Here is a 16,218-nt window from a genome sequence, read left to right on the forward strand (position 1 = left end):
GTGGCACCTTTTTAATAATTTTTGGCATTGAATTATTGTTTTTTTTTCGCAATTTCTCGGAGAAGTTTTAAACGCTCTTCAGAGTTCTTAGACCTTACCGACTGGGATTTGCTCTTGGGGAAAGGAGATCGTTCAATTTCAATTCTCATTTTTTGTACTGACATAGGTATTGTAGTCTTCAAATTGCAAATCAGTTGAACCAGGCTCTCCTTCACACAGGTATTCCACCACACTCCTATCGGCACCCGGGTCTCCAATTTTACTGATAGTACTAAAGACAATATAAAACGTATAAGACGAACGTTAATATATTACAAGACTTTTAACTCTATCATCTCTTTGCTGAAGGACAGCTATCTAAAAAAGATAAGCTTACGGACCGTCTTTTAGCTGCTTTACTCGATGAACAGTACCTGGTTTACCTCTTCTTCTTATGTAGTAATCGTGAACATACGTCCATCTCTTACTGCAAACCAAGCCTAAAATGATAAAGATAATAAAACTCTAAATATGCTTTATTTTAAACTTAGGTATATTTTGTTTCAGATTTCAGATTTATTTTCAACTTATATTTTGTTTCAGATTTCTTGCTACTGGAGAATCATTCCGTTCTTTGGCGTTTCAATATAGGGTATCTCATTCATGTATTTCTCATATAGTGAGGCAAGTTTCACAAAGTATTGTGAAGGATATGCTAGACGTTTTACCACAACTAACAGAAGATTTCATGCGGATAACTGCAAACAAATTTATGGCACTGTGGAATTTTCCCAACTGTGTGGGAGCCATAGACGGCAAACACATACGAAAAAAATCACCTAATAACAGTGGATCCTTGTTTTTTAATTATAAGGAGTATTATTCGATGGTTTTGTTGGCGATTGTCGATGCAGATTGCAAATTTCTGGCAGTAGATGTTGGGTCACATGGCAGGGAGGGGGATGCAGGTAACTTTAAATACACCGAGTTATTGAGGAAAAGTTTTTATCTCAAACTATTCTTGGCAGGAATTTATTTAAAAAGCAACATTGGTCGCAGAATACAAAATATTGAATTCAAATTCCCAGCGCCTCACCCTCTTCCTGAATCAACAGAAGCTGTGCCTTGTAGTGTTGTTCCGATACGACCTTGTACTCGATACCTGTACTCTTTAAAAATATTGAAGAAAAGTATCGATGCCACAAATGTATCGGAGAGAAGTACTCGATACTTACTCATATCGAACTCATTGTAAGTACTTATGTCATGTGAAGAAAAACGGAATCGGTTCGAGTACTCTCCGACCAAAACATACCGAAAAAGTAGCCACAAGCAGTGTTGCCAGAACTTTTTCGATGAACCGGCTAAATTGGCAAATAAAACCGGCTAAAAACGGCTAAAATGTTTCAACTAAATTTCACATGTTTTATTTAAATAAATCACGAGTAAAAAGACTTTTTCTTGGAGAGAAGTTACAAATTCGAGCCGGAAAAAATTTTGCCAGCAAGAAATTGCAATTAGGAAAAAGATATGATTGTGGCACATGGTTGGATTTTTTGTCGACGATAATTTGAATAAACAAGTTCGTTAAATTTAAAAATTTACAAACTGGAGCGATTTTAAAATGAAAAATATAAGTTAATACTTGTTTACTTAATTAATTTAGTTAATTCCAATGATTTGAAAGGTACTCGAAAAAAAACTATTTATTACTATTATTTACTATCTGATATTTTGAGTGATAATTCTCGCTGGATTTTCGACGAACAAACCTATTGTCTTCCCTACAAGGCCTTTTCAGACTGACCGATTCTCAATACACTCAAATAGAAACCAATACACATAAAACACGCTGTAAAAATTTCCCTTCAATTTTAAGGCAGTAAAACAATGACCTTAAGTTAACATCAAGCGAGGCCATATGATGACAAGGGATGCAAAATCACAGTTACACAAAAGAACTGGTCAGATTTTTCAGAAATCCCTTTAATTCTAATGTAAAATATGATGCCAAAAGACTGCAGATCTCCCATTTAGATGACCGGTCATATGACCGTCAGATGTCTCGTAGGATTCCCAGCGAGTTTTGCTTTACATAAAAATTTGTGCTCTTTTATTTTCATTTTGACTCACTTCAGTGTTGGTTCCTTTAATTTAAGTTGGCATTCGGTTTTTTGGAATTTGAATAAGTTCTCAACAAAAACGTTTGTTTAAAAAAATACATATGTGTACATAGTGCTTGAAAATATCAATTTTTCCATTACCTTAAACCTTAGGGAGTGGGCAGAAGTTATGTTTTTTAAATTAGGCAGAATTGAATATGCGCTATCCGGGAAGACAATATCTACATGTAATATTTATTCTGTTTGTTGGCACTATATCCAAACACAAACGCATCTTAAGAGTCTTAACAGTGAAACAATTTCTTATTTTCTAAGTTTTCGAATAAAACTTCACACTTAAAATTAAGACATTTATAACAAACATTTTATGAAGAAAATCCCTTCTTCGTTTAAAATAAAAATAAGCGAAATCGGCCCAATTTCATACAATCCTGCCTGACATGAAAATTTTCTCCACGATAAGGCTAGTAGCTTTATTAGCCAACTTAAAGTGGTGCAAAAACCACAACAGTATGATTCATATATTGTCAGAACCGTAATTCAGAATTTTTGGAAAGCAAGTAATAATTTAATCGATAATTCGATACCCACCTAAGTACTTGGGGGAAGGATTCGAGTACAAAAAGTACTCAGTACTTGAAGGAAGTATCGAGTAATTACTTGTAGTTACTCGTATCGGAACAACAGTAGTGCCTTGTGTGTTTGTCGGAGATGAAGCCATATCCTAGAAGGCTATCACTATCTGATAAATCTAAAGCTGTATTCAATTATCGTCTTTCTCGAGTACGGAGAACCACGGAAAATGCTTTTGGAATATTGTGTGCATATTTCCGAATATTTTTCCAGCCAATCGCAACCGCACCAAAAGTTACCAACAACCTCATCACTAGTTTATGTATATTGCATAACATTTTACGAGAGGCCAATATTCCCCTTCCAACGCAAATTACAAACAGTGATATACTACCTCTACCAGAACCCAATTTAGTACCACTGTCTCAAAATAATACCCGAGGAGGTAGTAGATCAACACAGATACGCGAAGAATTTAAAAAGTATTTCAATGGTATTGGCGCGGTGGAATGGCAGGACCATTATTGTGTAAATAATTTAACTTATTTTATAAATCTAACACTTTGTTACTTTACAGTTGTCCCCGAAATAATAGGAGTGTGATACTTTGACCAGGTTTGACTATTTTTCTTTTGTTTGTTTAATGTTTATTATTTTTTTAAAAAAGTCCAGCTGGTAGTACAACAAACACCATACAAATTAACATTTCAAACTTTGTTGACAAATAATAAAAATCATGCGAAATTTCACCAAAATTTCAATTTTTGTAATAAGGTTTGTAATCAAAGCATCGCATTGTGGTCAAAGTATCGCACTCCTACTATTTCGTGGACAACTGTATGTATATATGTACAAACATAAATTGTTGAATTTTTGTGTTATGCCTTGTAGTCTTAGCACTACAAAAAATGAGTAAGTAAAAATCACAATATAACGTAACATAAATAGAATAAAGATTCGTATTATATAGAAAAACATATAGACGTAACAGGGGTTGACATGTTAAAATAAAGCTTGCACCCTTGACTATAAGCGTGTTAAAATTTTCTTGAATTGGATCACCCACTTGGACACAATAACTGGAAATCATTGGGCAAATAGCTAAACAGTACCCGTCACACATTTACAGAAAAGTGCATATTGCAGACTGAATTTATTAATAAATTAGTTACCGAACATTAAACATTTAGGTTCTAAAAGAAAGCTTACACCCTTGACTACAAGCGTGTTAAAATTTTCTTGGATCGGTTCACCCATTTGGACACAATAACCGGAAATCATTGAGCAAATAACTAAACATTCCCATCCAAATTCGGCCACTTTACTTTTTCCATACACTTTTTTCATTTTGCTGGTAATGATTCTGAATTTATTTAGCACATGTACGCACCCGTTTTCTGCAGAGCGTCTCCTATTTCATTCCACAATCTTTGTTTTGCTTGAGTGTGCCTATATCCCTCGGAGCTTTGATTATATAAACACTCATTGCTTTTAAAAATGTTTTCAATCGAAGACATTGCATAAAAACGACTGAACTGCTGTTGAAGCTTATTGTTAAACAGAATCCAGAGAAGCGAACAAAGAATGCCTTACAGAGAAACTAATGTAGAATGCCTAAATAAGTACATACTTATTTATATTAAATTGAAATCAGAAAATGTCTTAAAAGATTTATCAAAGATATATTTAGGTATATAGATTTTACTTCCTCACTCTTGTACTTCACTTCCATGACCGACTTCAACTTCGCTGCAAATTGAACAAAGCAAAACATGATTTTTATGCGAGACTAATTTCCACAGAAAGTAACGGTAGAAAGAATTTTTGGATATTCATTCTATTTTTCAGCTGACAACGATGCAGCGTTCTACTTTGCATTACCCGAAATTAAACAAAAAAGCGAAATAAAACAAATATTTTAGGACATTCTACTTTGCATTACCGGCAATGCCTGAAAGAAGCGAAAATATTCGAAGGCTATGCCTTCTAGAACACGTTACCACTGAAAGCGATTACCAATTTTTTACTGGGTAGCTACAACCTGCATTAGGTTTTGTTTCGGGTGTATTTCGTGACTTTTTTATAGCATCGTGTAATTATGCAGCAATATTTAATTTTACTTCTTATAATCTTTATGGGCTGTGGGAAAAACATGTTGCACATGTAATTCTTTGACTGAGAAATAACTAAAAAATTGCTCTCCACAATTAGACTTGCAAATGACTAATATTAATTGGAACGACAACACACTTATGTACATAGTACATACATACATACATATGTATTTCTACATATAAAGAGTAGGTATGAATGTGCATATGTACATATGTATTTGGGTAAATTGATCCGTTTCCATCAGAAATATCTGTTCGATGTGAGCTTTATCAATTCATTATCGTTAAATAAGCAATGTTGTGTTCCAGTAAAATGGCCCATCCAACTTATGGTGTTTTAATGATAATTTAATCGGTACTCATAGCTTGTGACTGAATTGAGTGTTGCTTACTCGAGTGCTTGAGAGGTCGTCGATGCCTGATACGGCTATATACAGGGTGTCCCAGAAGTAATGTGCCAAACTTTAGGGGAAGGTAGGTGGGGGGGGGGGTGAGCTCCCTGATAAACAAAAAAATTTCAGGTAAAAGTGTCACCCTTTTTGAAATATTTACATTTTTTCGAATTAAAAAAAAAATCGTGCCTTTTCATGTGTTTTCTTATACTGCAACTACAAACCGGGCAATACTTAGTAAATTTTTTATGTAAAATACTTCCAGATAGTTGCCTCTCCATACTCAAATGCAATGTAGTTAAAATATATTAAGGAACCTCATAAAATTAGGACTACTTCTGGATTTTTAACTTTTTGATATTTTCTTCCCCAACTTTGACTATCTCGGGTGAAAAAAAAAAATGTACTGAGCTATAACTTTACATTACACAAAAAAATTGCTCAATTAATAAAGATTTCAGAAAGGTGCCACACTTACTGTTTTGAATAGAAAAAAAAAAGTTAAAGACGCTTTTGTGGGTAAAGAACTGAGACACGCTATAATGTATTTGATAGATTTAAATTGAATTTGCTCTTGTTACCGTCAAATGACATGCTAAGTAGTACAAAGGTACATAATTACTTGCTTCTGACATTATTTTATGTTACTTACCGGAATTCGGACTAGAGTCAATAACAAGGGCTATATCTATCAATATTTTTTGTGAAGCATGGATTCACGTGAAATAAAATATACATGAGTCGTTTGAAGAGAAATTTATTCATTTATTGATAAAATATGCTCAAATTGGCGACCTTCTACTCTAATACAAGCTCGGCACCTTTTAAGAAAAGACGCTTTTAGAGATCTTAAACTCAATTGGGCTATCTCAGCAGCAGCTCCATTTATTTGTTCCCGCAAATGCTCTTCGTTTTGAATTGTTTTTGAATAAATTTTGTCCTTAAGACAGCCCCAGTAGAAAAAATCTAATGGATTCAGGTCTGGCGATCTAGCGGGCCACGTGATTGGCCCGTATCGTCCAATCCATCGGCGAGGATAAGTTTCGTCTAAATGAGCTCTTACTTCACGCCCGTAGTGAGCAGGGCACTCGTCATTTTGCAGCCATAGTCTCCGCCGCAGGTTTAAGGGTACATCTTCCAAAAGAGTTGGAAGCCGTTCCTGAAGGAACTCTAAATAACTGTGAGAGTTGAGCGTTGGCGGCAGTTCCACAGGTCCCAATATCTGACAATTAAAAATACCGCACCATAAATTTATTTTGTACCGGTACTGCGAACGATCTTCTCTCATTTCGTGAGGATTGTCTATCTGCCAACTGTGAAGGTTATGTAAATTAAAATAACCATCACGTTTGCATGATGATTCATCGCTCCAAATTATTTTATTAAAAAAGTTGGGGTCTGATTCATACATTCGCAACATTTCACGGCAAAATCTAACCCTCGACAGGTAATCTCCTTCTTGTAGAGCCTGAGCACGTTGAATGTGGTAGGGATGAAATCGATGGTCTTTTAAAGCTTTGTAAACTGTAGTTTTTGGTGTTCCCGTCCGTCTATCCATCATTCTCACTGAAGTCGATGGACCTAGTTCCACTTCCTCTAACACAACTTCAACATTTACCGTTGCAGGACGTCCTGTTTCGCCGCCACGCCTTTCAGGTATGCGACCTTAAAAAAGTGGAAAATTATAGTTATAGCAAGCAAGTGTTAGCAAGCAAACAAGAAAGGTGTAAAAATCACTTACCTTCATATATTTCTCTTTGGGTCCGGGCGAATACTTCACGACCCGGATGCCGACCATTGGGGTATCGCTCTGCATAGAGTCTTTGAGCAGCTCTGGCATTACAGCAAGATTTACCGTAAATTAGGTGAATATCCGCATATTCATGCGACGTATACTGCGTGTTCTCTGTCATAATATAGTAATAACACAATGTTCGAAGGGTCCAATTTCACAAAATCCACTTTCACTAATTCCGGTAAGTAACATAAAATAATGTCAGGAGCAGGTAATAATGTACCTTTGTACTATTTAGCATGTCATTGGTCGGTAACAAGAGCAACTTAAATTTAAATCTATTAAATACATTCTAGCGTGTCTCAGTCCTTTGCCCACAAAAGCGGCTATAACTTTTTTTTCTATTCGAAACAGTAAGGGTGGCACCTTTCTGAAATCTTTATTAAATGAATAATTTTTTATGTAATGTAAAGTTACAGCTCAGTACATTTTTTTTTCACCAGAGATAGTCAAAGTTGGGGAAGAAAATATCAAAAAGTTAAAAATCCCAAAATAGTCATAATTTTATGGTGGTTCCTTAATATATTTTAAGTATATTGCATTTGAGTATGGAGAAGCAACTATCTGGAAGTATTTTACATAAAAAGTTGACTAAGTATAGCCTGGTTTGTAGATGCATTTAAAGAAAATATATGAAAAGCCACGATTTTTTTTAATTCAAAAAAATTTAAATATTTCAAAAACGGTGACACTTTTACCTGAAAATTTTTTGTTTATCAGTGAGCTCACAAGGTGGGGACCTTCCCCTAAAGTTTGGCACGTTACTTCTGGGACACCCTGTATGTGTATGTACACATGTATATGCACAGTTGTTTGTTTGCATAAACGAATATGTGTTGCGGTAAGGATACATAGTCTGAAGTCAATCACTTGTGTATGCATAAAATATTTACAAACAATTTACATACATATATACAAACAATAAAATTTTTGTAGGTCCATATGTATCAATGTACTTTCAGGAAATAGTCTCATTCAATATAGGATCAGCAATTAACAAAGTCCATATTATTTTCTTGATAATTTTAAATCCTAAATTTTTGACATTTCACGGCTACGTCAGCAAGGGATCCATTCATTTCTAATGGGGTCTTTGCACGCGCGATTCACATGTTTTTAGAATAATCGGCAGCATTCATGCTAGATACATGTACATTAGACTGCATCACCAAAAAAAGTTGCGGTTTTTCCGCCGGGACTACATAATTTATTATATTTTAAGACGTCCACCAAAATATTGTGGAAAAATATTAAGATTTAAGCGAGCTGGACCGATTTGAAAATACGTCCAAAAATGAAGTTTTTTATGAATAAAAATAGTTTCTTAAAGAACTTTTTGAAAAAAGTCCGCTCAGATGACAAATTAGATTAAGCTTAAAAAATCTGCATAAAAATATTGGAAAATCTTTTCAACAGAATCGTAAGAATGAGATTTTTGATGCTGTTTTTTTTACTTCTTTCAAAGATTGGTTTACGAAAAACTTGAATAACTGTTTCAAAAATGTTCTGATTTAGACATATGGGATCTCAGTAGAAAGGTATTTTCACACTGTTTTTATTTCTGGCCAAAATAACGTCGTTCGTGTCCCATTTTGTTTTTTCGAATACCAACACATCTTAATTCAACTTTGAATGAGGTTCGTTCATCCTACCTTTCTCTTCCATCCTTTGAATGAGTTTATTAGCACAGAAATAAAAAGGGTGAGAAAATACCTTACCAATGACACCTCTCAAGTCTAAATCGGAAGAGTTTAGGTTCAGTTATTCAAGTTTCTCCTATACCAATCTTTGAAAAAAGTTAAAAAACAGCATCAAAAACCTCATCATTACGATTCCGTTAAGAATTTTTTTTAAATTTGTTTTAATATTTTTATGCAAATATTTTAAGCTTAACCGTTTTGTCATTTGAGGAGATTTTTTCAAAAAAATCTTTAAGAAACTATTTTTATTCATAAAAAACTCCATTTTTGGAGGTATTTTCAAATCGGTCCAGCTCACTTAAATATTAATATTTTTCTGAAATATATTGGTGGACGTCTTAAAATATAATAGATTTTATGATTCCAATGGAAAAATAGTACCGATTTTTTTTTTGTATGGGGAGTGATGCAGTCTAATGTACTTACATACCTATGCATATATGTATGTTGATATGTACCCAGTAGAAATCGGTTGTATGCATTCATGAAGAATGCTTGCTATATGAGTGAATTAGTGTGAACAATTCATGCGTAGGCATGAATTTCCACAAATGAATTCAAACTCTAGCGAACTGCAAGCGAACGTACGTTGTTGTTGTTTTAAGTGTTATGTGATACTATTTTCAGCAAAAAAACGGGCTTTTACAAGATATGCATTTCCGTATCGTCGCCTGGGTAAAAGATTGTCGTATGTTACGCACGTACGTATGGCGCTTACGGCAATGTTATACCCAGACGATGATATGTTAATGCTCCTTTTTTGTATGTCCGAAAAGCGGCATTTACATATGGGGATACATATCTTGTAAGAATGCTTTAATACTTTTCCCATTAATGCATTTTTGTATGTTTGAAACATTAATACAGCCATATGCATACAGCAGTAGTACAAGTGTATGGTTAGAGTATGCACACGCTCTGAGAAACCACGCTTGTTAAATGAAAATGAAGATTAATTTATACTGGCATGCAGCGTTGCCATTTTAGCCGTTTTCCGGCTAGATTTAGCCGGTTTTGATAGCAACTAGCCGGAGAAAATTCGATCTAGCCGGCAGCCGATTTGTTAGCCGGTTTGTAAAAAAAGTTAGCCGTTTTTAGCCGATTTTACTATTTGCCTAATTTTCAGGTGCAAAAAGTAAACAAGTTGTTCGAAAGCAATAATGCAGACCCAATGAAGATTTTTAATGAACTCAATGTTTTACTTTCGCATCTATGCTCCCTAGTGGTTATTAGCGCGGACACATTTGATCCTATATGCTCCCCGTTGAAACCATACCTTGCTCCATTTCCTCAGTTTTATCACAGTTTTGAAGAGTATTTAAAAACAAAAGTAAGCACAAACGCTTTTGACCACGAAGCCGAGAAAATAATTCGAGAAAATGGTCGCTATTTTATTATCACTTTAATAAAGGAATTACGCCAACGCCTCCCTACAAATATTGCCACACTAAAAAAAATTGACTTTTTTCGGTTGGAAATGCATTAAGAGTAATTAAACCAAAAGTATTTGTTCAACTACAGCAACGAAAACACAAATATAATGCCGACGAAATAACATCCATAGAGATGCAATGGCAACGGTTACCGTTACATACCTGGAGTAATTTAGACTCAACTGTAAAATTTTGGGCCGAAGTTTATCAATTTCGAAATGCCCTAGGAGAAAACCCTCTTGCTGACCTTTCCAACCTAGTTTTTAGTTTTCTTGTTTTGCCTATAAGTAATGCAGGAGTAGAGCGAATATTTAGTTCAATGAATATAATAAAAACTAAGGAAAGAAATCCAATGTGCGTTAAAACGTTAAACGCTATTTTATGTATAAGATACGGTTTAAAACGTGAAGAAAAATGCTGCCATAATTTTACTGTAGAATTCAGGTGATATATACAATAGTGATTCATTTGATGATGAGGAATATACACTCGATATAAATTAATGGTGTTAACTAGTCTTTCGTTTCTTGCGATTTATTTAAATAAAGCATGTGAATTTTCACTAAAACATTTTAGCCGTTTTTAGCCGCTTTTTTTTGCCAATCTAGCCGGTCGGCCCAAAAAGTTCTGGCAACACTGCTGGCATGTATACACAGCAGCAAGCTCATGCCACCAACAGCGATGTCGCATGCATAAAATTTCTACTGGGTATTAATATACACGTTTGTACCAGGGTTGTTGCGAATATTCGCATTCGCATTCGCAACCGCGGAAGTTCCGCATAAATTTTAACATTCGCATTCGCAATAATCAATGCGAATCTTTTGCAAATGCGAATATTGTGTAAGTGCACTGATAAAACGTATATCTGGCAAACAAAAAATTTTAGCCAAAATTGTTTTGCCTGTGGAGATGCTACGTTAAGACTGTCCCATACGTCGACCTTCTTTCGTTATTTAAAGTCAAAGAGTAAGATAATAGTAGGTATTTCCAGCGGAAATGTTCAACGACTGGCTATAAAGAGAGTCGGCTATTTGCGCGTTAAAAGATTGCCTTTAATAAGGTAAGAATTATGTAACTATCGAATATTATTTGTCAAAGGTCTGTTGAAAAAACTGGATGCATCGCTAGTATTTTTCTACTTTTTCTTAAAAGAGTTTAATTATTTTTTTCTCATAAAACTTATTTTTCTTAAGTTCCGTGTTTCCTTTTATTAGTCTTTCAGCTTGAAAACAAAAACATTTATTTTAATTTTGTATAAATTGTCAAAATTATCACGCATCGAAATAAAGATGAAATTATATGTAAATAAGTCGACAGCCAAGATCACAAATTAAATAAGAATTAATTCAAGGTGAATTTTATATCTATTGAGGGGTGGGACTTCCATGTTAGTATAGTATGGAAAGGGCTTAACTCGCATCGTTGCTGAAATACATAAAGCCGTAACTAACTAAAAATCCAAAATTAACTTTTTGATTGATTATGATGCATTTCATCGAATCATAAGTCCCTACATCGTTTTAGGCAATACAAAAATTTAGTTAGTTGTGGTTTGTTGCATTTCAGCGACAATGTGAAATAGTATTAACGATACATATCAGTGACCGTAAATAGCAGTTATTTTTTCCCAACAGTTAAACTTGGCCAGGTATTTTTTAAGTTCGAAATAAAAGTCTTTCCGGATAGTAATCAAACCGCTTATTCAAATTAAACAAATTTGGTACCAAATAAAAGAGGATAAATAGCTTTTAAACAGAAACAACTATCGAAGGCTACCACTTCTATTTATATTTTTTTTATAATTTAATACAAAATAAATGCATATACGTCAGGTATAGGTAAGGAAAGTTTTGTCTATGGTAATTAAATAACATTTTTTATTTAAATATTTTCCAATAGCTGGCTTTCTGCTGGCTTCCCTCGTTTAAATATTTCAGTTTTAAAGCTATTTTAGTCCTCTTTCAATTGATACCAAACTAGTTAAATTTGGATAGGCGGTTTGTTTATTGTTAGGAAAGGACTTTTATTATCGAATTAAAAATATCTGGCCAAGTTTAGCTGTTGAACAAAGTAACTATTATTTACGGTCCCTGATACATATGTATGCTGAAAATTTGCGTTCATTCGTCTCAAAAAATATATCAAAACACATTGAGCGCATGGAATGGAACAACAAAACGGATTTGATGGCTTATGGTACCGACAGTGGTGAGTAATTAATTGTGACTGCCTGCAAGGAAAGGCCGAGCTCATAATAAAAGAAACTAATTACAAGGTATTCATTACAGGCGAACCTTTCCCAGAAGTCACCCGGGAACTAAGCAAATCTAAGATCCATAATTCAAATTATTATAAGAAACGGGGTACCTTTTTAACAAAATAACAAGATTTTAAACTAATTCTGCTGGCAGCCACGACTTTCAAAATTGAATTTTTTTCGAAATTTTCAATCCTAGAAAATAATTTATTCGCCATATCAACATATTCACAACCTCGCTATAAGCGCACTATTTTCAAACCAGTCACAGAAGACAGGATTAAAAATGAATTACAAAAACTAAAATCGAAAACCGTTCTCCAAATTCTGAATCAACCAAAAGAATTGGTGCTTCAAATTGGAACATAACGGTGTTTAAACAGCGATCTTGCTAGGTGATGCTAGATTGTGAAGATGAAAGTCAGGAGGATACATCCGACATTTGCAGCCCCGATGCAATTCCCAAAAAGGAATTGTTGCACCGCAATAATAAAAGAAAACTGGTGCAGCGTCAATCGAAAAGAATTTACAATTTTGTCAAGTTTTTCAAGTTTCTCGCCTCAGTTATTTAGTGGCGCAGGTTTTATTTACGACCCGTAAGGAAACAGGCTGTAACCGGAAAAGGCAGCAAAATTACTCTTCCTACTAAGTAAAAAATCATTATTATAAATTAATAACTTTTCCATTTCTTATTTAACTAAATGCCCTAATGTATGTACACACCAAAATTATTTCTTAAAAATATTTGTCATCCGCATTCGCATTCGCATGCGAATTCGCGGATGTCTAAAATTCCACATTAGTAACATCCCTAGTTTGTACATATATATATATATACATAATCTATACAAACTTTTATCAATGGCCATGCGTTCCTATACACTGGAAAACCGCCAAGAAGAGAAGCCTATATGTACTTGACAAAATAGCTCCGCGTGCAAGGAAAATTTATTAACACATAGAAATACGGATGAGAGTAGACAGGGGATCGTGTTTGATTGGAAATGACTCTTACGTGGCGGGTTCCAAGCCGAACGCATAATCAGAACCTTAGGAAAACGAATACGTCGGAGTGGTTCCACTTAAGCTTTGACCAAAGGCTTTACACAGGTTGGTTTCTATATCTCCCGCATGGGTTGCTTACGTTGCACAGAAGGCGCGGATGCAAGGTTAAGTATAGTCGAGCAACTGTACCGAACTGCATACCAAAAGCCCCGCTATACTCCATTGCACTCCAGACCGCCTACGTAAAATCTAGGGTTAAGTAAAAGCTCAGTTATGCAAGACTTAGACTTAACTTGACTTGAAAATTGTATATCTGGCAAATGAGCAGCACGTGTATTTAGTAACCCAAAAAAACCACTTCACTTAGGGCCAGTTTTTCAGTGCACGGCCGTGGTTTAAACTCAGTTTAAACGCCCGATCTGGCTGGTTTAAACTAAGATCAGCTAGCTGTTCAATTTAAACTCAGTTTACTTAAACTAAGTTTAAACTGGCTTTTAGAAACTTGAATAACTATAGATTTTTGGTTTCTAAGTTAAGTTTATAAGTGCTACCACATAATTTTTTCAGATATCTATACATATAATAAAATTGTAGCAGGTCGATATCTGTACATTGTAGATATTAAAGAAAAATTAATGTCGGGGGTCTTTATCAACCAAATCAACCATTTTTAGAATTTTTGTTTGTCTGTCTGTCTGTATGTTTGCACGCGCATCACTCAAAAACGAATGCATAGATTTGAATGCAGTTTTCACCGATGTATTGCTAGAAGTCTAACTTCAAATATAGAAGGAAAAAAATTAGAGAGTTGCCACCTGTTTGAAAATTTCAGTTTAAGTAAATTGATCAGATAAAGCAAATAATGTAATATGGGCGTCAAAAGAAAGAGGCTTACAGCCAAAAATATTTTTTTAGAGTTGCTATCTGTTTGAAAATTTTAATTTAATTTAATTTATAAGATAAATTGAATATCGCAATATGGGTATCAAACTGAAGAGGCTTAGGAAATTTTACTGGCGAAAATATTTTTAGGGAGGGTTGCCACCTGTTTGAAAATTTGTATTGTTTTAAATTGATAAAATAAATGCAATCTATATCTATACTTATAATAAAATTGTAACAGGTCGATATCTATACGTTATAGATATTAAAGAAAAATTAATATGGTGGGTTTTTATTAGAGCTACAGAAGCCAAATAAACAATTTTTAGAATTTTTGACTCCTTGCCTGTATGTATATTTGTACGCGCATCACTCGAAAACATCGAATTGAATGCAGTTTTCACCGATGTATCGCTAGAGATCTAGCTTAAAATATAGAAGAAAAAAATGAGAGAGTTGCCTCCTGTGTTTAAAATTTCAGTTAGGTCAATTGATACGGTAAAGTAAATATTACAATATGGCTGTCAAACGAAAGAGGTTTACAACGGCCTACAGCGCAAAATATTTTTGTGGAAGGTTGCCACCTATTTGAAAACTTTAATTTAATTTAATTGATAGCATAAATCAAATATTGCAATATTGGCATCAAACTAAAAAGGCTAGGAAATTTTAATGCCGAAAATATTTTTATGTGATTCGCCAAATGCTTGAAAAATTGTATTCATTTAAATTTGTAAATAAATGAAATATTACAATACGGACTTTAAACTAAAGAGGATGGGGAAGCTTACTTTTGAAAATATTTTTAAAGCGGGTTGCCACATATTTGGAACCGCTTACGCCAACGTCCTGAAATTCGATACAACTATATATGTTATCGATACGGTGACCATATTAACCAACGTAAAATAAAGGACTTTTTTTCAAAAGGATTTGGGAATACGTACATACAACTTATATGAGAAAAGTACCTTACCCATATTTATTTGGTCTACAGAAAAATGTTTTCTTACCGACAAATGAGAATAGAACATTTAGATACACAGTAATTTATAATAATAATAATAATAATAATAATAATAATAATAACAGCATAAAATAGCAGGTTTGGTAGCTGGCGAGGCCTAGTCTTCAGGCTACTTTTGTGTGCGGCGGGCGGAAAGACCTAGTTTCCGCTCCGTGCTGCGGACAGGCTGTTGATCAAGGTCGGTAAGGCCGGGTTTCCGATCCATGTTCCCGAAGACATTACTTTGTACGTGTGGCAGGCGGAAAGCTCTGGTTTCAGCTCCGCGCTATGAACAAGCTGTTGAACATGGTCGGAAAGAACGAGTTTCCGATCCATGTTCCCGAAGTCATTACTTTGAATGTGTGGCAGGCGGAAAGCTCTAGTTTCCGCTCCGCACTGCGGACAAGCTGTTCAGCATGGTCGGCAAGAACGAGTTTCCGATCCATGTTCCCGAAGTCATTATTTTGAGTGTGTGGCAGGCGGAAAGCTCTAGTTTCCGCTCCGCGCTGTGGACAAGCTGTTGATCATGGTCGGAAAGGCCGAATTTCCGATCCATGCTCGTATTGTCTTACGCGGTCGCGAATATTTTCGCCGATTACAGTTGTACTAAGCAGTCATAGATATTGTGTAATTTATCGTTCCCGGGTAAAGATATTAATTTATTTAGTTACAAAAAAGCGATTCACGTTTACGTTTACCTCATAAACTGAACAGAAATACAGTTCACCAGCTGAACGATAAGGTGCAATGTAAGGGTTTACATGTTATTTATTCAAAATCTTAAGTAAGGTTTTCTTAATGGTAAAATGTGAGTCGTAATTTAAATCAAATATTTATCATTTAATTATATTATTTAATTGTACAAGCCCCCCTGCTGTAGCGAAAAATGAAGCCAGATCCTTTTCAAGAACTTCGCCATCCTTTGCTACCAAAATGCGTTTACCATAATTCATACT

General features: G+C 34.6%; 2 protein-coding genes across 3 annotated transcripts; one reads left to right on the forward strand and one right to left on the reverse strand.

Annotated features, from left to right (window-relative positions):
• On the reverse strand, positions 1-4,243 carry LOC118741610. Of its 2 annotated transcripts, none has more exons than XR_004993299.1 (3): positions 4,066-4,243; positions 328-479; positions 1-271 (listed from the first exon to the last, which is right to left on the reverse strand). XR_004993299.1 is itself a non-coding variant. In XM_036473602.1 (3 exons), exons 1-3 carry the CDS (start codon positions 4,190-4,192, stop codon positions 33-35), a joined length of 465 nt encoding a protein of 154 aa, XP_036329495.1. In that variant the 5' UTR covers positions 4,193-4,243; the 3' UTR covers positions 1-32. The 2 variants fall into 2 exon arrangements, 1 of the variants encoding a protein (XP_036329495.1); XM_036473602.1 differs by having other exon boundaries at positions 381-479.
• LOC118741608 lies at positions 547-1,367 on the forward strand. Its single transcript, XM_036473601.1, has 2 exons — positions 547-947; positions 1,008-1,367. Exons 1-2 carry the CDS (start codon positions 692-694, stop codon positions 1,232-1,234), a joined length of 483 nt encoding a protein of 160 aa, XP_036329494.1. The 5' UTR covers positions 547-691; the 3' UTR covers positions 1,235-1,367.
• Positions 4,244-16,218: the final 11,975 nt, after the last annotated feature.

The sequence above is a fragment of the Rhagoletis pomonella genome, unplaced genomic scaffold, assembly GCF_013731165.1.
Source record: "Rhagoletis pomonella isolate Grant_MI unplaced genomic scaffold, Rhpom_1.0 Rhpom_scaffold_00006, whole genome shotgun sequence".
Classification (NCBI taxonomy): domain Eukaryota; kingdom Metazoa; phylum Arthropoda; class Insecta; order Diptera; family Tephritidae; genus Rhagoletis; species Rhagoletis pomonella.